General features: G+C 42.3%; 1 protein-coding gene across 3 annotated transcripts in view; it reads left to right on the top strand.

The window, feature by feature from the left end:
* The window catches only part of SLC6A6 (solute carrier family 6 member 6), a 77,387-nt gene that overhangs the window by 5,617 nt on the left and 48,796 nt on the right, over positions 1–22,974 (top strand). Inside the window, exons 2-3 of one of the 3 annotated variants that reach the window (XM_054034729.1) lie at positions 422–457; positions 3,385–3,450. The exons of 1 other annotated variant lie outside the window; for it this stretch is intronic. In XM_054034729.1, coding sequence (XP_053890704.1) covers positions 3,396–3,450 — 55 coding nt within the window. In that variant the 5' untranslated portion in view covers positions 422–457; positions 3,385–3,395. The remainder of the gene's footprint in view (positions 1–421; positions 458–3,384; positions 3,451–22,974) is intronic. One more of the 3 variants, XM_054034730.1, reaches the window with a different exon arrangement.

The following is a 22,974-nucleotide window of genomic DNA, read 5'->3' as shown; positions in this document are numbered from 1 at the left end:
TATTGCTAAACTTATACCGTGGTTGACATTGGTGTAAAATACTCCAGTAGAAGTTTGGAAGTAGAGGTGCAGTAAAGTTATCCATTACCTCCAAATCTAAGTATGGTGGTTGCCATTGGAGGGCCAACATTTACCTATGTTATTTGACCTTAGGATCTGAGCTTCCAAGAAAAAAGAGAGAGAAGTAATAGCAGTTATTTTTTTTAGAAAATAACGTAGTGTATTCATGTAGGTTTTGTCTTTCTGAGGGACTATATGTACACCAGCAAAACAGATATCAGAACGAAATGTATCTTAGTATCCTGATGGACTTTCCCCGTCTTTTTTATTTTATTTATTTTATTTTATGTATCTGTTTATTTATTTGCTTTCTCTTTTTTTTCTTTTTCACTCCCTCCCCAACCCCTCTCCCCCAAAACAGGAAGAGAAAATCCATTCAGGAGAGACTCTTCTTCATGTAAGTGTTATCTATGCTCATTTATGAAATTACAAAAGGATTATAAAAGTAATTAGAATGTTCAAATACTGAACGCTTACCATCTGCTCATAGAAACCACTGAATAAAGAGCATGTAAAAATAAACTGCTCAACAATACTCAATACCCACTATCTCAAATCTATATATGCAGTTCTATTGTGTATATTACGGTAGTACCTAGGCACCATTACAAAGTATTTTACAGTATTGGTGAGCACACCACTCCTGTGAAGTAGGCATGGAGTAACGTCTCACTTTATATATGAGTGGCAACGGATGCATAGAGGTTGAGGGTCTCTACCAAAGCCCATTGAACTTGATGGTAAAACTTCCATTGACTTCAGTAGGCTTTGGATCAAGCCCTAGTGACTTAGCCAAGGTCAAAGATGGTGCCAATGTCAGAGCTCAGCTTAGAGCTCAGGAGTTCTAGCTCCCAGTCCTATGCTAAAAATAAGCTTCTCTCTCTTGGATTCTTCTATAAAATCCACGTTGTGTCAGTAAAGTTGTTTTTGTTTATTTGTTTATGTGTGTGTGGCCATTTGGAGCATACAGATATTTCAGACCTTTTTTTACAACCCATGGACCCTCTAAAATGAGAGAAAATAACACCAGCCATCAATGAATATTGTTGCAAATGTTTTGGGAATACATTTGCCTCCAGAATAAATGCCCAGTCTATGTTAGGCTGATGAATCTTGTACAGGACTCTCCACAGAGTATGTAAAGCTGCACATCATGGAGCTCAACAGTTTTACACGTCGCCTAGCAACTTGCTTTGCTTGCAGATCTCTGATTTTAAAACTTTAAGTAGTCAAGTAAGTTCTGCTCCAGTATCTCTTTCTAGTAAGTATCAGAGGGGTAGCCGTGTTAGTCTGGATCTGTAAAAGCAGCAAAGAGTCCTGTGGCACCTTATAGACTAACAGATGTATTGGAGCATGCATCCGAAGAAGTGGGTATTCACCCACGGAAGCTCATGCTCCAATAGGTCTGTTAGTCTTATAAGGTGCCACGGGACTCTATCTAGTAAGTAAAGTCAAGAAAATGTTTCAAGAAGCAGCATCGATAGATTAAGACCATTATTGCCTTAGTGCAAAATGAGCCTCAATGAGGAAAACGGCTGCATTAATTGCAATGCAGGACCCGCTTTGTATAACTTTGAAGCACGCCCTATGTCAAGTGGCGTGGCAAGCCATGAGCATTCACATCAAGCTGACTTCTCATAAATCAACATTTTTTTTCAGAAAATAACATACGTCTCTGAATTATGGCACTAGATTAGACTCAGATAGCAACTCCTGGTTAATATGTAGCAAAACGCTGTGTGGTGACAAATGGTTTTTTTTGTGTGTTACTGGGCTGGAATGTTAGTTCCGCTTTCAGATAAAAGGAGCTTGTGCAATGCACCCTTGTAGACCATTATTTCCCTGGATAGTACGGTAGTTATGTAGTCAACTGTGTTCAGCTGTTTCTCTCTTACACTACCCTTTATTGTGCATTTCGATAAGAGGAGGGCTTAGGTGTAGGCAGAGATTGTAGCCTCTTTGAACCTAGCAAGACACAACTGTGTGGTCCCATTGCTAGTAAAAATCTATTGACAACTCGCTCTATTCTGGCTATATTTCTGGCAGAAATGTTATAAGAATTTTATTTTGTATCTTTGAATCATGAACATTCTTTTGGCTGGTTTTATGGAAATCACTAGGGCAATCAATTGAGGATAAGCTTTTTCAGAGGAGAAGAGCATGTGTATATTAAATGAAAAAAAACACACCAGCAATTAAAAAGAATTGTCCTTTACACTGGGATGCTAAAATGAGACTGAGCGTATCTTTGAGAAGCTACGGTACCATTTTTTAAAAGACAATAGGATTGGAAAAAATTCCAGGAGTCATATTACTCACATTTTTCAACATGGGACCCCTAATATAGAAAATTCAAGTCTCTTGAAAAGAGTTCAAAGGACACATTTCCCCCCAGTTTTTTAAAGAGGAATCACCAGGGTAACAAAAAACATCTTTAAAGGAAGAGGCTCCAAATAGGAAAAGAAACCTAAAGACACGATGATATGGTGTCCCAACGTTGTACACCAGAATCTGGAGCCCATTGGAGTGCAGAGTCAAAGATCTCCCTCTAGTGACTTTAATATCATAAAGCTGAATATCTGGATAATCTAGAGCTTTGTAACTGGAATATATTCCATAAAATGGATCAGTGATACAAAATTTATGGCCTAGAGGCCACATGCAGTACAACCTTCTACCACCTGCTGTGGCATTTCAGCAGCCAAAGGCAAGCTTTGAGCACCAGAGCCTCTCTCTGCTGGTTCTGTGTATGAAATATCATGACTCAGATTTGATGTCTTTAACCTGTCTATATATGTGCCTTAGTGCCTTGGCTACCTTTGGCTTCTTCAACAGTATGAATTTCCAAAAGAGAGTTTTCTCCAGGGATGTGAATAATCAGAATATTGTCAAGTGTCGGAATTATGAAACTTCCAGGATAGAAACCTCTCTGTGCAGTGTGAATTTTCAGAAGGGTCTAAACTTCTACGGATATGAATTCTAGATTGGGATTAACCCCATCGACTGTGAATGACCAAAATGAGGCCTCTTCGGTAATGTTAAACTTTCAGAAGCTAATAATCCCCCCAGAATGTGAACTCTCAAGAGGAAATTAAGCCCAGGGATTTCAAACTTCAGATGGTGGATCCCACTGATATATCTGAATTCTCAGAGGTGCCTCGGACACATGAAATATTTGCAGGGGCCACCTCCTGCCATGTGACATTTTGAAAAAGGACTCCTTGTGTCAGTAACCAGGCATTTGTATTATAATGATAATAAAGGGACCGTCTTGTGATTGTCACTTTGCGACAAATACTACCACAATTCATTACTTTCCATCAGTGCCTCACCCTATGGAGGAATCACCACTGCCCATCCACAGTGAGGAGGGGACAGAAGTCCCAACTGGTGAGTGCAGTTGGGATGGGATATTTGTAAAGGGTGGGGGCAATGATGCTACATGGCTTTATATGCCTTGTGTGTGTGTACTCATTTGTCATTAAAAATTCTAGGACTTGTTACCAGTGCCCCCTTTTTTATATTTTGTAAGTGTTGTGTATTTTAGCATTCCTGAAAGGTGATATATTGGCAGTATTGGTTCTCAGCTGATCCACAGACAAGGTACAACATGAGCAGCAACCATGTTAAGATTCCACTTCACATTGTCGTACTAGTGTCTCTGAACTCAGAGCTAGAAGGTTCACCTTTGTGTGTTTAAAAAAAGACAAAGGTAGTTCAGAGTTCATGCCCTTTCAGCCTTTGGCCTCAATGCTGAAACTTCCCATAAGTCTGCTTATTGGGATGATGGTTTTTGCAATGAGGACACTCGTTCTTCCAGAAATCCACCAAACTCATTTTACATAAGCCACAGGACAACCAACTGACCTGGGTTGGATTTTAACCAGATATATAGCAGCAAAGTGGGCCAAATCCTGTGAGCCTTATATATTATATACATCTGTGTAGGAGCACCTGCCTTTCAGATAACCAAAGTAAATAGAACATGAAAATAAAAAAGATTGCCTACTGTACGCCTTCGGATTTTAAGAGGGCTATTGTCTACATCTTTTCCCCTAGCTTCTTGTTTAACCTGTTCTTGAATATGGGCAATGACTGTACCCGGACTATCTCCTTTGGGGTTCTGTGCCATTGCTCAGGTGCAGCACTTTAAAGAACTTCTTCTTGCCTCCCATCCAGAACTTTTCCTTACTTAATTTCACTCAACTGCTCCCTGTTCTACCAGTTTTTGAGCCTGATTAATTACTTACCTTCACACAATACCTTAAAGGTATTTATAGATGGCTCATGGCCCACAGATTCTTCTCACTTCTAGACTGTATTAATTTAGTTCCTTCAATCTCTCCATCTGTCCTTAGATCACTTTTATTGCCCTTATTTGTGTTTCCTTTAATTTTTCTATATCCGTTCTAATCTGTGGAGACCAGAACTGCACACATGCTGTTCCCTCTATGGTTGTGCTAGGGCTGTGTTAACATGACACTGTTATCTCTTTAGCTTTCCATATGATCCTTTTATATATACAGATCCAAAAATAGCCTGGCATCTCCCCCCCAGCAGCATCACGTTGAGACTGTGTATTAATTTGCGGTCTGTGATCACCCTTAGATCTTTCTCAGATTCACAGCTAGCTACCCCTCAATTAATAGCTGTGCTATTTATTTCCTCTCCCTCAATGCAGGAATTTACACTTACTAGTACTGAATATCATCTCATTGCATGCAGCCTACTTGTTGCACTAGGGTTTGGTTTAAGACAGTATGGTTCATTTTAATGCACCTAGATTTATCCTATCTTTCAGCGTAGTTGTTATTGTTTTGTTATTTACAGTGCAAAGAATTAATTGAGAAACATAACATTTTATGTTTTAATACCCCTCCTGCACTTGTCCTCTGTATATTACTCCAAACCCTATTTCCAGCTCGGTCATTTTTATCAGCATCCCTGCCCTTCATTTGTTTGATACTAGTTTTAAAATATTAGTAAATAATGTAGAAACTGACAAGTTTAGCATTTTTCTTTTTCTTCATGTTGTACCTTTTCTCTCTGTACAGTTAATATATTGTCATATGCATGGAAAGAGGTAGCCTTTCACATAGTGGAGATAATCTCTTTCTCACCCATGTTGAGCTCTGCTCACGTGAGCGACTGGGTGACATCAGTCCACTCTTATAGAACTGCTTAATCTAACTCTCTCATATACACTGGTATTTTTATCACACCTCTTCCATTGCCCTGTGGGAGGCTGGACTGCTGGGATTCTGGCATCTGCACCAAGAATGAAATATAAAGTTTGGTGAATCATGAAAAATCAAACAAACATACAAGTGTGAGTGAAAGCTTTTTATTTAATGTTTGCTCACTGCTGTCATGGAGTGCATTTCCTGGACTCTGTACTGAACTCTGGTGTAGCTGTCAGACTACCCAGTTTGATCCAGGTTCAGATCAAACCAGATCAAAGGTGATCCTTAAAAGTGTAAACTAAATGGCTGTATTAGATACAAAACACCTTGTAGCAGAGAGAAAACAAGTGGCCAAGGTGAATGATGGTGACAGAGATGGGTGAAAGCTGCTAAAAAGTTGGAATATGGAGTCTGAATATCCAGAGAATTGGATCTGGGATTTTAATTGGGCTCATTGTATTCTGTAAAGCTAGATATCAGCTGCAAAAATATGATCTGTGTCTGGGTCCGGATTCTGATTATAGTCTCCCTTCAAAAATGTTGGAATGATTCAGGTCTGAGGTTTCCATGTGGGCCATTTCCCGAAAATAGAAGGGAGTCTTGTCACAGGTTTAGGTAGGTCAAAAAGGACCAGTTAGTAATTCACGCGCGCGCGCACACATACACACACACACACACACACAGTATATAGTGATACAATTGTGAAAGTAATTGATTGCAATAACTACTTAATTAGAACAAAAAGTAATGTTGTGAAGTAATCTGATTATTACTGATTATCAGATTATTACATAAGCCACAGGACAACCAACTGACCTGGGTTGGATTTTAACCAGATATATAGCAGCAAAGTTTATTATTATCTGATTATTATTTCCTGTTCTGGATGGTAATTTGAATTATAGGTTAAAGTTATCTTGTCTTGCCTCTCCCAAATATGAGTAGGGATGCCAAGTCACTTTGCAATTCACATATTTGATGCAAAAGACTTGCAAATGGAGTCAGTAACACTCCCTATGCAGTAAATTTATTTTTTCAAAGAGTAAATTTAACAAGGCTGATTTTAAATAATAAGTGAAAGGAACATAAATCCAGCTAGTTGCTACATGAAAGCAAAAACTACAAATAATACACACCCATGAAATATCGCAAACAATAGATTCACCAATAAAAAAACCAACGTATGCTCATGCCTGAAACACTATGTACTCCAGTGAAATACTGTATAGGTCCTCTGAGTTGAGGAATGGGAGATTATAACAAAATAACATTTTCATCTCCTTGTTATCCGGTGAAGACATTGGCATTTCTGCTGATAGCTCAATACGACTTTTGATTCAGAAGGATTCTGCTTGTTCTTGATTTGTTTTTGCACTTTTATGAAATACATTGCCATGCAAAGCTAGGGGAGAAAAATGTCAACAAATGTGTTAATAAATCAAGGCTGTGGATGAAAAGGTAGAAAATAGGAAGTATTGAAAAGGAGGCTATTTTATGCATAATAGTGTAAGAGACGATAAAGAATAATACTAAAAGAATACAGGGCAAATATCTGGCAGTCTTTGTTCAGGCAAAACTCCAGTTGGCTTACATTCTTGTGATAATTAAATGATTTAGTAGACTCAAGGTGAGAAAGCGAGCAGAACAGGTCATTTATTCATTCTTATTTATATTAAGGTCATGGCCAAAGGCCCCAATCAGCAATTGGGTCCTGTTGTGCCAGGCACTGAAAAAACACATAAGACGACACAGTCACTGGAGGGTTTACATTTTAAAAGGCAAAACCCAGGAATGAGGTATTTGTCATTGCAGTAGTTTCATTTAAGTCACACAGTATTGAAGAACATCACTGAGGCAATAATTGTCGGCTATGGGATTTAGGAGCAATAGGGCTATAGGAAGAGGCATTTATTCATGTGATTCTAAGTCAGAGGATATGTCTACACTACCCGCTGGATTCCAGGAGCACCACCAGCTTTTCTGCCGCCCTAGGCGGCGGAAGGTCCCGCCCCAAAATGCCACCCCCCACAGAGGCGGCAGAAGGTCCCGCCGCCAAAATACTGCTGTGGTCGCCGCCCCCCAAATTGTAGTGCCCTAGGCGACTGCCTAGGTCGCCTAATGGGTTGTGCTGGTGCTTCCGGATTCGCGGGCAGCGATCGATCCAGCGGGGATCGATTTATCGCGTCTAGTGTAGATGCGATAAATCGACCCCCGAGCACTCTCCCGTCGACTCCTGTACTCCAGCACCGTGAGAGGCGCAGGCAGAGTCAACAGGGGAGCAGCAGCAGTCGACTCACCACAGTGAAGACACCACGGTGAGTAGGTCTAAGTACGTTGACTTCAGCTACGTTATTCACGTAGCTGAAGTTGCGTAACTTAGATTGACCCTCCCCCCCCCCCCCCAGTGCGGACCAGGTCAAAGACTCCCTCCTACAGTCCCTATCTTCAGATAGCATTAATGTTGAGAGGGAAGCTGTCAAAATTCTATTCCAAAGAAACACACATGTAGGACCTGATTCTGAGCTCATTTATGCTGTGATAACTCCTGACTGCAGGGTTGCTACTATTGATTTACCTTTGTATAAACGAGATCAGTATCAGGCCCTTAATTTCCATAGACATGGAGCCCCGTTTTACAGTCCTTACTTAGGGTCGAACCTGCTCCCCTTGAAATCAATGGGAATTTTGCAATAATGCTTAGTTGTTACTCAGGCAAGATCCCATTGGGTCATATCACTCCCAGTGACGCACTTGTAAATCTGATGACCACTCTTGACATCAGTGGACTCCCTCTGTTTACCTGGGGAAAAATGTGGTGGTGTTTTTTTCAGTCGAGTAACCTTAACAGGATTGAAGCCAAGTAGACACACTTTAGCACCCTTTCAATTATTAGCTGGTTATGTTATAAGCTTAGCCTAGGCTCTTCTAAGAACCTACGAATGGCCATACTAGGTCAGACCAATGGTCCATTTAACCCAGTATCCTGACTTCTGACAGTAGCTAGTGCCAAATGTTTCAGAGGGAATAAATAGAACAGGGCACTTTCAAGTGATCCATCTCCTGTCATCCAGTCCCAGCTTCTGGCAGTTGGAGGTTTTTAGGGACACCCAGAGCATGGGGTTGCGTCCCTGACCATCTTGGCTAATAGACATTGATAGACCGGTCCTCCATTAACTTGTTTAATTCTTTTTTGAACCAAGTTATTGTTTTGGCCTTCACAACACCCCATGGCAAAGAGTTTCACAGGTTGACTGTGCATTGCGTGCAGAAGTACACCCTTTGTTTTAAACCCGCTGCCTCTTAATTTGATTAGGTGACCCCTGGCTCTTGTGTTATGTGAAGGGGTAAATAACACTTCCCTATTCACTTTCTCCACATCCAGCATAATTTTGTAGACCTCTCTTATATTGTCCTCTCCCCTTTACTCATCTCTTTTCTAAGATGAATAGTCCCAGTCTTTTTAATCTCTCCTCGTATGGAAGCTGTTCCATACCCCTAATCATTTTGTTGTCCTGTGCACCTTTTCCTATTCTACTATGTCTTTTTTGATATATTGAACTCAGGGCTTTAGAGCAGGATTTGCTCTATTCTGCGTGCACTCTACTGTTAAGCTTCTCCAGGCTCTCATTAATGACGAGTTCCTTCCTGAGGTGTCAATCTATTCCTGTCCTAGGGCAGACTGACTGAAAGACAGATGATCTATCTTCTTTCCCTTAATATGACTGTGCTCCTCACAGGCGGGGCAGATCTTCAGGCAGAATGAGCAAAGATAGCACATCTTTGCCCTAACAGAAAGAACATAATTTTCTCTATGGCGTACCAGTTAGCTGTGTCCCTTCAGCAGGCTGGCTATTTTCTGAAGACAAGAGCGGAATGTTTGTCTCACCTTCTACTGATTTTGCCCCTTCATGGGATGATCGCACATAAAAGGGCCTGATTTTGTCAGGTGCTGAGAGCCTTCTGTGAGGTGCTGAATAGTCTTTGCAGCCAAAAAGGGTTGATTGCTCTTTACACCAGCCAAGATGTGCACTTGCAGTACCTGCAGATAGCACTTACCAATTACGTGTTTTGACAAACTGGAAGTGGCTTGGATAGATTTCCCTGCATTGCAACACGTCTCGAGCATTCACGACACTTTCCGGCCACTAAAAACAGTACATCACCATTCGAAAATAATAATAAATAATAATGATGTGACTATTTCTATATGGCCTACTGGGACATGACAATTAAAAAAATCCCCAAACAACTAGTTGTTCAAAACCACTCCAAATACATTACACAGTGAGTTATACCATCCGGAACTACCGTGTATACCAGTTTACCGTGGCACGGGGAGTCAGTCACAGGACATGTTGTGAAATGCAGTAATGATTATTTGGAATATGTAGTTACATTCAGCATTTTCTGTTTATTTAAAGGAACATGCTTTGTGCTTTGAAGATAAAATGAGTATAAACTAATATAGCGCTAATGGGGGCCATTGCTATTTTATATTCAACCCAGAGCTTTCCCGATTTTATAGGGACAGTCCTGATATTCGGAGCTTTGTCTTATATAGGTGCCTATTACCTCCCACCCCCTGTCCTGATTTTTCACACTGGCTATCTGTTGATCACCCCTATAATGCAATATCCTCTCTAAATTTTTCTTTCCAATTACTTGTTTTGAATGTGTGAAATATTAGAGCATTGAAATTTGCTTTTCGTACAGTATTGTTGTTACTTACTTTAATCTTTGTCCCTCCTTTCCCTAAGCTCTCCTTCCTCTGTCTCTTATTTTAGGGCCCAAACCAGTTACACCAGCGTAACTTCATTTTAGATCAGATTCCAATCTCACTTACACTAGCATAACACAGGAGTTACTCCACTGAGGTCATTTGAGATCAGAATCGGGATCTTGATGCTAGAAATTTAAATTGTAAGGTCTTTGGGGCAGGGACCCTAGCTGATGTTTTGGTGGCATTGAAATCAGTAGTTTTGCGGTAATTTCACTGGCACTGGGATTTCACCCAATGGCTCTTTAAATCTCTGTTAAGTGCCAGGAGAAGTTATTGTGATATAAAGTGTTTAATAAATAATTATGTAATAATGATTATAACAGTTTGGGACATTTAAATGATAGATACCCTTTCAACTCCCACCCCATCCCTCACCGATACAAAATTCCCATTTTATATTGGTTCAATTTTAAATAATTATGAAAAAGAGCCTGTGGGCATTTAGGATCTATATAGTCACTCACTGCTTGTGCCACTATGTGCTGCCTCCCTGCAGCAGATAGAGGTCACACAAGGTAGCTAGTGCTGCACAGAGCAGCTGTTTCTCAGCTTAGCTGTTTTTCAGTTCAGCAACTCCAAGCCACAGAGCCTTAGCTATGAAGAGGGGCTTCTTTGAGCTTCAGAAAATAGCAAATTTTCACTGGCCGAATGTGCTAACAACATTCGTTTTGTCAGAGTAACTTTATTTTAACCTGCCTCAAAGAGATGCAGAACTACATGCAATTTCACTTGTCACTCCAGATAATTTTCAAAGGTAACCACTGCAAAGACATTACCAAAAATCCCCAAACAATTATAAACAGTAAAACATAAGGAGATGCCTTTACTTGACTGCTGTTTCTACTCCAACAGCCCGACTCCTTCCAGGTCTCTGGTTTATCTGGGGGAAGGGTGTTGTTTATATGGACCCCTTATTTCCCATCAGGCCTTATCAGAAGCTAAACCTACAGATATGGCTGCCATAATGTACTACATTTCCTAGCCTGCTCTGCTTCCCTGGATGTTCGAGAGAAAGGCTGGCTGGGAGCTACTAAGAGCCAATCTTTCCCCTCACCCTAGAAGGATAGGATAGGCTTGTACACTAGGAAATAATTTAGCCCCATCTGTTCAGTTTTCTCAACTGTACCTTCATAAAGTGGTAAAAAGCAATAGATTACGTAAGTGAAATTTACAGAGCCCAATGTTGGAATATAAAAGCAATATATAACTAAAACCATCAGCTGATATCTGTCAGAAATGATAGAAAAGATAAGGGATGGAGGAAAATGGTTGAGTTGCTATGTTTTGCCTAGTCATACACAGAAACATGTTCGCTCACGAAGACGAACAACAGGGCGACAGCTGAGGGGAGAGACACTGGTGTTAGGCTGGCACTGTTGGTATTCTTTGCTCATATCAGAGTTGATCCTGTACTCCTCACTCGCACCAAGGAGAGGGTCGTTGAGGTCGAGGTGGAACTTTAGTGGGCTCTTTCTCTGAGTTTAAAGTGTAGGATCAGGCCCTTTTGCTTGCATGCGGAGCACCTATGCCACATTCAGAGCATAGCAAGCAGAAGTGGTCTGCATGTTCAGTTTCCTTAGAGAAATTAAATGTTTGCTTTAGGCACTATCTGCTTCTCATATCTCTCAACACAAAACCAACAGTGCAGCTTTCCTTATATGAAAGCTGTCAAAGCTATGTGGCTAAGCAGAACTGAAGATATACTTCTGGTTTAAAAATTAATCAAAGTCATGTGATATTTTGGAGAACTAGAGGTTTCATGGGATTGGTAATGAGATAGGAAGACTTTCACCTCCTGCTCATTTGTTTAAATCAGGTCAGTAGTGACCAAAATTACTTTCTGTTGGAGGCTATTCAGAAGCCCCAATATAAAATGCGTTAATGATCTACCTCCAGTACAGGAATCCCCTTCAGAGCTGACACCCTTGTAGGGAGTCTCAGCAGAGAATCCAAGCAGTGCATGGGCCATGAAGGCTGAACTACCCTTCTGTGACTGGATAGGATGATCCCTCTGGGTTATAATTGAGGCATATTGATGGTGGGGGGAAATGCAGGGGAAGTGGACACTGAACTGGGCTGGCCCATCCTTAACCATTCAGTACGTAAACAAAGAACTTCAGTCTCCCGGCTGTCAGGCTGGCACCTTTCACAAGATGCATGGAAACATAAACAGAGAGAAAACATCATATGATCTTCATGATTTTGCTTCTTTATGATGTTTGACAATTTGGAGCAGAGCAAACTGTGCAAAGCTTACCGTCTCCACCAGCTTGTGCAGCCAGTTTATCACTTCTTCTTTTGGCATATCCTCTGCAGAAACATCCTGGTCTCCATTTCCCTCTGTATACCAGTAACTGTTAGATTTCATTTCCTATGCAAATCTTGATAAAGTTTAAAGCTTCTGTTCAGCTGCTGTTTTCTTGAAGTAAATAAACAATGTTCCCCTCCCGGTTTCCAAACCGAATGAAAATCTCTTATTGTTCAAGGGCTATGAACTAAGATTGTCTTATAAAGTGCCTTAGAAACATTCTTACCTCAGTAAGAGAACCAAAGTTTCTTATCATATCAGCACTGGCCTGCGTCATTTTAAAAGTCTACAACTAATTTGTCTCACTGACTCATATTTCTGCGAACTATAAGCCCCACTGCAAACAAGAAATCGAAACAAACCCCCCAAGTAACTCATTCTCATCGTTAGAGCCCAGGGCTCCAATTACACTCAGTGGAACCACATTCACAGTGCAGTTGGACTCTGGTGTATTCCTCTGCTGTGGGCACAGCTAACATGGCTCAGTGCATGCACACAGCAACAGTTTTTCCTGCACAATCTGGTGTCAGTACTGTTGGGCAACTCCAACCTGCTGTGCTGCACAACCCCTGCTGTGCTGCACAACCATGTTGCTATTAGTGCATTCTGGGCAAATTTTGGTGCATAGATACCATATTGGTGGCGGAGAAGGGTGGGGAGATGTGTGATGCTGGGGCCAGGGCATGGATTTTTGTGAACAATGCATTTTGGGATGTCCTCCCTCCCACACAGAAATCAGGGATTTGGGAGGACTAGTTTGCCCAGTACACCGACATAATTAAGACATAATTAACCTACACAGTGGAGTCCCTATGTTAGAAACCACTTACAATCTGATGTTTATGTTATAAAAGTCCTCATAAGCAGGGTTAGAATAAATCCTCAAATACTATCTAAAACTCAGATGGATACATAAGGTCAGTAAATAATGTAGAAATACGGTCCCATCCACATAGGATCTCATCCATGCTACAGCCTGGTTATAAAATTGGTCAAAATCTGTGAAATAACTTTTTGTATGCGATATTTAAGTATTGCAACAGCTGCTCCTCTGCTTACCACTGGGTATATTACAAGAAAATTTGAATGCTCCTGACATTTCCTTTTTTTATCTTCTTTGCATAGTGTCACATATTACTTATGTATAGCAATAGCCAACCCCCCCCCCAAACCCTGAATAATATTTAAATACCGAATGTTTATTCTCCCCCAGAGAGAGAAGGTGGGTGAGGTAATATCTTTTTTTGGACCAACTTTTGTTTAACCCAAACATTTATTCTGATGTATTTGGAGTGAGTATTTGGAAAACGTTATATGAAAAAATGTGACCAACCTTTGAGACTAGCCCATGAGTAAACAATATGGGTAAATGTAGTGATGAATTGAGAATTTGTTGCTAAAGCAAAGCATGTTAGGGGAAAATGAAATTATTCCCAAGGGGGAAAAAAGCTATAAAATAATATATTTGTATATTTCTTTGTATGCTTGCTTCATCCAATGCCTACTTTATTTTTATTCTACACATTTGAGACCTACTCAGTATAAAATCATAGCATCAAATGAAAGATTGCTGCCTAATGATTCCATGTATATATATATACATATATATATAAAATGCATAGGACAGATTCAGTACATTATTAATCACATACAAAAAGTCAATTGGTACTATACAAAACATTGCAAATATCCAAGTTCATAAGCTCTCTCTTGTTTTTGAGAGAGAGGTTACATTACATGATCAAGTAAATGTCTCCATAGTCCAGACTGTGTAAGTGTTTGCTCATGGTTTATCAGAGGTTATAGAAAAGGTTAATGCTCAGGCACACTAATGAACTATAACGTCATTATATAACAGCCCCTTAGCAGCAAAAAACCCAAACCAAACCAAAATTAAAAGACTTTGCTAGGTTTAGTAGGAAGGTGAATTATTATTTAGTGCAAACAAATCAGTCAGAAGGGAAAAAAAGAGATTTTAAGGGACAAGACTTGAAGGGTCCTCCTTAACCATACCAACAACATTTGGGAATGCATCCGTTGTGCCATATAAATTGCATGCACACATACATTTTGTGGACACAGTCAAGGCACCACTCTTAACAATTAGGGACTTTAGGGGGTATTTAGTGCTGTAGAATAATGTATTGTCCTTTCAAACCTGGAAAACTGGCATATCAGGAGCAGTATGGCAGGGGAAGCAGCAGGAACATGGCACTCACTTTAGCTTGTTGACAATCACTAGGCTTTTAGCTAACACACCCAGGGGATGTTAAATTAGGTCAGTAGTTGGCTTGATGAGAACAAAAACAAATTTTTAACTGGACATTCCCATTACACAGTTACCAGTACTATATATGAAGAGCGTAATAGCTTTAATCAGTTCTTCCTACCTCTGCAAACCACCCACCACCATTGCATTACTCCTCTCCCCTATATGGGATCTTCACCTGTGGTGGAAGCACCACAAGAAGTCCTACTGATGAACGCACCTGTACCTGGGTCTGTGGTGGGACAAGCCTATTGGCACGAGAAGACAGTGGCTGAGATTTAGGCCTGTTGGCATGAGAGGAGATTGGCTGTGGCTGTAAGATGCAGAGGAGTAGCAGTCACCCTATGCAGGGATGCTCTTTACCCCATCTGTACCGTTGGGAGGGTCTCCACAGATCCTGGCTGGGGGTGGGGAGAGTGAAGTGGTAGGAAAGAGGCCGGTAGGCCAATGTTCTATGATCTGCAGTGTGTGACCCAAAACAGCCCTGTGGTCACACCCTCCCCACTACTGTAATAACCCTTGTACAAAATGTGCCTTGTGAGGTATCATTTGGAAACTAGTAAGTCGCTGGTCAATACTATCATGGTGAAATATAGGTAGCAACATTATATGTAAAATTATGAATTCCCCCTGTGTGATGTTATTGGCACAGGTTCAAAACCAGACCGCCCTGCTGAGGTAATAGTTGTTAAACAGGTCTATCCTAAACAAAGGATGTGTGTTTACCTCAGTTTACATATAAGTATTAAACAGGACCATCAAGGCAGCAGGGGGAGGAGATGTCAGGAAACAGAAGAATTTGCATTTCAGCAAACACAAGTGGGGGACAAAAGAGCATGGAGCTTCCTTCACCACCAGACTCTATCGCCTTCCTCACAGCTTGCATGAACTTTACTTTGAGGGGTATCCTTTGGAAGAATCCACTTCAAAGATTCACTGGACTATAAAAGAAAGGCACAGAGAACCCTAAGTTAGTTCTTTCACCTAAGAAGACAAAGGCACCAGCACCTTTGGGCCTCTGGAAGAGATCCTGATCGAGGAGAGGGCCAGTAACTGTCTTGCTGGAAGATTGTGGGTGAGAAAGAGCATCTTGAACAAAGCTTTGAACTAAAACTTGCTAGATTAAGTGTTAGACTTTTAAATGCATGTTTTCACTTTTAGTTGCTTGTAACCATTTCTAACTTTCTCTCTAACTTTATTGAGCTCACTTAAAATCCTGTCTTCGTTTGTTAACCAACTTGTTTTACTATTAATCTCAACCAACAATTCTGTGTTTGTGCTAAAGTGAATGTCAACTCTAGGGTTACCATATTTCAATAGTGCAAAAAGAGGACACTCCCGGGGGCCCCGCCCCAACTCCGCCCTTTCCCCGCTCCTGGCCCCACCCCAACTCCACCCCTTCCACACCCCAACTCCACCTCCTCCCCTGAGCATCCCACATTCCCCCTCCTCCCTCCCGCCCCCCGGCTGCTGCTGCGCTGGGGAAGTTGCTTTGGGCCCCGCCATGGTGGAGAGCGGCGGGAGCCATGAAAGTTGGAGCCCAGGGAGGAGGCGGCTGCGCGCTCAGATGCCGCCCGCCGCCTCTGTGCCCCCGCAGATCGGGGGAGTTGTTAGTTTTGCTGCAGCCACTCACACTCGGGCAAAAGACACTCGGGGGACCCCGAGTGCGAGTGGCTGCAGCAAAACTAACAACTCCCCCGATCTGCGCGGGCACAGAGGCGGCGGGCGGCATCCGAGCGCGCAGCCGCTTCCTCCCCGGGCTCCGGCTGCTACTGTGCTGGGGAAGTTACTTCGGCCCCTGCCGCGGTGGAGAGCGGTGGGAGCTGGGAAAGTTGGAGCCCGGGGAGGAGGCGTTCCCCTTACCATGCCTCCCTGTTTTCCCAGACATGTTCGGCTTTTTGGAAATTCCTCCCGGACGGGGATTTGAGGACCAAAAAGCCGGACATGTCTGGGAAAATCCGGACATATAGTAACCCTACTTCTGACACTCATCTCTCCCTCCACTGGAGGGACTCCCCTGTCCATACCTGTCCTGGGGCCTTCCTTTAAAGGGGCATCCCCATATCAGCGGGGTCTACTTGGAAAAGATAATATTTACTCCCTTGTGTGACTGAGCTGGGCTGTGACAATCCAACCCATCATGAGTACTGTGAGAAATGGGGCACAACACTAACCCAGGCAATGTCATTTCAGGGACTGTATGGGCCTCGAAGTTCAAACAAACAAGCTATATAAAGTCCTTTTCTTTACTGGGAAGCCAAATGGAAGTTTTTCTAGAAGGGTATTTTTAGAAATCTCAGTATAATGACAAATTTCAAGCTCAGTTAAATAACTGTTTTGTGAAATGATGCAGAGCACAATTAGTACAGAGACATGAATAGTGAGAGATCCAAGCTGGTTTGCCTGATATTGTGTAAAAATGTGTGTAACTTTGATATAGAAGGCCTTGCCAAACTAATTATCGAAGCATATGCAACCATCATCGTAGGCACAGGTACTTAGCATTTGATTAGATGCTCAGAGCCGAAATCAATATGAGGGCGCTGATATGAAAGAAGTATTTGATCTTTAAATTTTCACTGCTGCAACAAACCATGTTCATGTGTCTTTTTTTACACGTACGACTGATCTCATGTAACAAAGTATAAAAGCTGAGATTTAAAAGGAGCCACACATTTTTGGACTGGAATCCTCTCCTCCCGCACACTTAGAATTGGGGATTCTGAGAAGAATATCTAAAACTTAAATATTTTCACATGAATAATGTAAATTCATTTAGCCGCTATTGAAATAAATAATACTTTCCATTTCTGCAGCACCTTTCACATGAGGAAATTAAAGTAACTTACAACCATTACGGGCCAGATTGTGAACCAATTACTCCCATAAGTACCCGCTCACCACTGTGAATAAGGGGTTCACAACTATGCCTTACTATACTCTTGTGATGCATGTATTGTTATCTCCGTCTGCAGATGGAGAAACTGAGTAAACTTGCCTGTGTGTGGGATGAGGTCTGAGGAAAGGATGTAACTGAGAAGTACCTATAACTTAAATTTGGTTCCTTTATAGCAAGATTATAAATATTACAAATTAAAACAAATTATTCCACCTAAAATGTTAAAGAAATAGGGCCAGATCTTTGGTTGGTGTAAATTGGCATAAGTCCATTTACTTCAATAGACCTATGTCATGATGCAAAATTTCTCTAATTCAGTGGTTCTCAACCAGGGGTATGCAAAGGTCTTCCAGGGGGTACATCAGCTCATTTAGATAGTTGCCTAGTTTTACAACACGCTACATAAAATGCACCAGTGAAGTCAATACAAACTAAAATTTCATACAGACAGTGACTTGTTTATACTGCTCTGTATACTATACCAGTGTTTCTCAATCTGGGAGTCGTGATTTATTTGATAATTTATGTGGTAAAAATGAGAAAGTAAGCAATTTTTCAGTAAATACTGCGCTGTGATGCTTGTATTTTTATGTCTGATTTTGTAAGCAAGTAGTTTTTAAGTGAGGGGTATTCAAGACAAATCAGCCTCCTGAAGGAGGTACAGTAGCCTGGAAACATTGACAACCACTGCTCTAATTGACCTGGATCAAGAATGTCTTTGTTTTACTTTCTATTTCTATAGTAAGGCTATTGGGATCTCAGCATTAAAATACAGTCTCAGAAGGATTTTTTGAATCATGTTTTTAAGAAATTTCATAAATGGACCACTGCACTTCCCCCAAATTAATGAGTCTGATGTTTCATTTTTTAAGACCAAAGGTCCCTGCATCTTCCAAGTATTAGAGTGAGTTGTTTTCCAGAAACCCAAAGGTGGAAGTTCATTAGCAATCTATTTGTGTGTAATACATTTTATAGTAACAAATAAAAAGGAAGTCACAATTGGTCTAGTCAAATTTGCTTCCTGTCCTCTAGTCAGGGACATATCTCCCTGCTGTCAACAGTTCTCTCTGGAAACAGCAAAAGAAAGATCCCAGATCAATCTATGAAACTGAAAGGGTATTCCCAGAAACACTGAGAAAATGAATGCCAAGGGCTTTTTTTACACTTTACCAGGGAGATCAGGAGTGAATGCACCAAATCGAAAACTCACTGCTGCGGAAATAAACACTCAGGGCTAGACTCTGCTTGGAGACAGCAGAATCTGCTACCATTTGCTGCTCTGAGGGGTACAGTGCCTCACAGAGCTGGGGAAAGGAGGCAAGACCGTGGCTGGCAGTGCAGGAGAGAGTAAGGTGCATCGCTGGCCTCCCTTCTGCGCTGCTATAGTGCCGAGCACCCCCCTCGCCGGGCCCCCCAGGCAGGGGGGTGAGGTGACACCCCTAGGTGCCCCGGGCCGGGCCAAGCTGTGGTGGGGTCTGTGTCCCTTTAAGAGCGGGGCTGGGTTGAGCCAAGCCGGCGGGGGGTGGCTCCACTCCCTGCTGCAGGTTGATGCCGGAGCCTGGGCTGAGAGCCAGGCTCGTCTCCTGCACCAGCTCCGGGCGAGGCTTTGCTGTGGCTCCCCCAGTCCCCCCGGGCGGGTTGCATGAGGCAGGGCAGGGCCCGGTGGGGCCGAGGGCTGAACAGGCCCGGCAGGGGCTGCTGGAGGGGGGAAGCTGGGGAAGGGGTGGCACAGCCTCAACCCCCTGGGGCTGCCTGCCCCGCGGAGGAGGCAGAACGGCACAAGCCGCAGCAGGACCCCAGCCCCCCGGGGGAGGGGATCTGGGGCCAGCCCGGGGAGGCAGGAGCAGCCCCAGGGGTGCTGGGCTTGTGCAGGGCAGAGCCCCAGGAGAGCCCCAGCCCCGCGGCGGGCAGTGCTGCTGAGGAGGAGCCCGTGCCCTGCGTCGGGTGAGGGGAGCCCCAGGCAGGGGGAGCCGGGCCACCCGCACCCGCCTCTCGTGTCCGCTCCATGCTGTTCCCAGTACCACTTTCCGCCGGCGCGGCTGCCCTGTCAGCCGCTTTTGGGTCTTTAAATAGCCGTCCGGGGGGAAATCCCGGACATTTTTAGCATTTTACAAATTCCCCCCGGACGGCTATTTAAAGACCCAAAAGCCGGGCATGTCCGGGGAAACCCGGACGTATGGTAACCCTAGTCAACTCCAGTTAATGTGGCAAACTGATGGGTTTTGTTTCCTGAAAGGAAATTACGGATCTTATTATTCCTTGGAATGTTGCAGGAGAGGGCTGGACAAATCCGAGCACATGGGTCTGGGGAAGTTCAGGACTGGGGGTGTGTTGGGGTCACCTGCTAACATTAACCAAGTCTGGTAAAGGCAAAAGTGTGTCTGTGATAACTTCTGGCAGGCTGTTAGATTCATAGTGGTTGAATCAAAAACTACAGCACACAGAACAGAAAGTGCATGCTGGCTGTATGTCATATCCAATACTGCTCCCCAGTGCCTGTGCTAATGGCCAGGGTTCAACTGAACAGGCCTCTTGGTGCAAGACTCCTTCTCCATCCTTGCAGTAGTTTCACATGGACCTTTTTTTTCCAGCCCTAGGGTCTAGGGGGCCTAATACTTCTCCCACTGAAATAAATGGGAGTTTTGCATTGACTTCAATAGGAACTGGATTGGTTTCCAGCTTTCCCCTCATCTGCCCACATGGGAAACGCTACAGAGCTCTCACTCCCTCCCCTCAGTCAGTGGTATCAAAATACCTTCCTCCCTTTCCCCAAGTCCCATATAAAAAAGGTGACCTCTGACTACAGAGTATTTTGTTTCTTTAGGCTTCATGATCTGCGTTGAGCAGAACAACACTGCATTAAAATCCAATCCATTGTATTCTCTTTGTAAACACAGAGTAGCTTTAAGTCTCCTTCCCCACCTTTATCCTCCAATTACAGAGGCCAAGGCCAAGATACAAAGGGCAGTGGGTTTTTTATTTTCCCCTAGTCAGCTACTGTAATCTGTGGTTTAGTGGTGATCGATTTATTGGGTCAACTAAAGAAGTATAACAGAATGAAAATTCAGAGTATTATATGGTTGCAGGTTTTCTATTCCAGCTAGTGTTTCATAATAACTCTGAGCTGAGACACAGTGCCCATTTACAGCACTTGACGAATATGAACACAAGCGCCACATAGAAAAGACAGCTGGAAAAAAATAGATGCCTTTTGTCCAGGATACAATTGATTAAAAAGAAATTGCAACAAGCCCAGGGCTTTCCTTTTGTAACATACTCCAGCTAAATAAAGGAATATCTGTTGCTCCCGGAATTTTCTGTAGCAACTTTTCCAGATGTCAGCCTTCGAAGGAAGAGAAAAGGAGTATAACAGTGAAAGAAACAGGCAAAAAGAGAAGCGAGAGGAGATGATTTTGAAATGGGAGGGAGTAGAGTGAGGGAGAAGAAAGAAAAGAAAGGGAGGATGGATAGATGAATAAATAGACACACACACAGAGAAAAGAAATTAAGAAAAGAAGATTGAAAAAGGACATAAACGACAAAGAGCAGAAAGTGAGGGAGATGATAAGGGAACTTTATAGAGAATCTTTGAAGAATATTAGAGAGGCAATAAGTTAAATGGAGGGTTGGTATTTTTCAGAGAATAGGGGGTGTGTTTTGTCTGATGAAGCAAAAGAGTTGGGATAGGAGTTAAGGACAGTAAATGGAGTCAGGCATTCTGTGGATATTGGTACAGGCCTCCACGGTAGCCAGGTAAAGAAGTGATCAGTATTTCCCCACTCAGATAAGAAAGACCTGTCAAAAAGCCAGAACTTTTATCTGGAGTTATATGTTTTACTCATCTATTGAGTAGGCTAACCACTCTGATTTTCTAAGGCGGGAAAGCGACAGACTTCAAAAGTTGCATGGTTTAGAGTTCTGAGCTCCTAGGAAATGAGCCAAATGTAACAAAGATTTTATTTGTGGCCTGATTCTGCTCTTATAGAAATCAGAGTTTTTCCCCGTTGCCCTCAGGTGCAGCAGGAGTTGTGAACTGCTACGAGCTGGGAATCACAATGCTATTAATATTGAAATACTCATGAATATAATGATATGAAAATTAAAGGTGGCACAAGCATGCTTGCAGTCTAGAGATAGCTGATTTTGTGAAAATATGAAATGGAGATGGAAATTTTGCTTGTTTCACAAATGTACAGAGATCAAATAGGAGCTATGATAAAGCCTAAACCGGCAAAGGGCAATCTGCTTAAGTAGGAGTATAAGATGAATTATAACGTGATAAACAGAAGGCTTTGAACAGGTAAGTCTGGTGGGAAGAAACATTAACAAACACAGAAAACACAATCTGAAGGAATGTATCATTAGGGAAGCCTCCAAAACAGCAACAAAATCAGCCTGCAGAGAATATTCCAACCCTCAGTAAAAACCATGGGCCAGACTCTGCAGTCATTCTTCAGGCACAGTTCCCATTGAAGTCCATGGGAGCTTTGAGTGTGGATCAACTTCTCTTCTGACTTCACTTGGTGGTGGGGAATAGCAGGCTGTGGAGAAGCCTAAACAAGGGGCCCAAAGCCATTTCTCAGTCCATATTCAAATAGGAAACTGGCAGAGTCAGATCTCACTCCTGTTTGCTTTTTATTCAGCCTGTATTGGACAAAACTTAGGTTGATTTCGGCAGAAGGTTTCCATGAGTAAAAACTGAGTAAAGTCTTCAGGACTTTGCCCAATAACAATCCTTAGTATTTACAGAGCACTTCACAAATATTAATGATCTAATCCTTCTAATATCCTGGTGAGAAAAGGAAGTAGCGTTCTCAGATTTTAACATAAAGGAATGGAAAACAAATGACTTGGACAAGGCAGCAGAGTAAGTTATTGACAGTGCTAGGATTAGAACTGAGATCATCCTGGGACCCAGTTTTGCACATATGCTCCTTTGCAATGTCACCTTTCTTTGAGTCTGCTAAGAGAGGACTTAGCCAGTGTGCAGTTTGTGAGGTAGTTTTCAAGATGGCTATAATCTATCAATCATCTACACTCCTGAAGTTACTAAGCTACCTGTATGTACTGTAGCTTCTGCTTAAAATGAGTTTCTACAGAGTATTTTTGGGCTTAGGTTTTTTAACGTTCTTTCCTAACTGGGTTTCTTAGGATTTTGAAGGAACTTAAATAAAACTCCAGAGATCAGAACCAAAGGGGTACATGTTTGTTTGTTTATAATCTTCAAAGGCACACATGCAAAACTGTCTGTGTATTGTGGCATGCACAGCTTTGATTTGCACAAATGCATCAGGCTATTTGCACACCTGAACTGGGTGCACATGCTTTTGCAGATTTGGCCCTTAAAGATTACTTGACTTCAGTGGAGATAAACCAAGGATGAATTTGACTTTAACTCCTACTGAAAGGTGCTATATTGCAGTGGTTCTCAACCAGGAATCTGGGGCCCACTGTGGGGCTGCGAGCTGGTTTCAG

The sequence above is a fragment of the Malaclemys terrapin genome, chromosome 7 (genome assembly GCF_027887155.1).
Source record: "Malaclemys terrapin pileata isolate rMalTer1 chromosome 7, rMalTer1.hap1, whole genome shotgun sequence".
Lineage (NCBI taxonomy): Eukaryota > Metazoa > Chordata > Testudines > Emydidae > Malaclemys > Malaclemys terrapin.
This window is presented reverse-complemented; position numbering and strand designations above follow the sequence as displayed.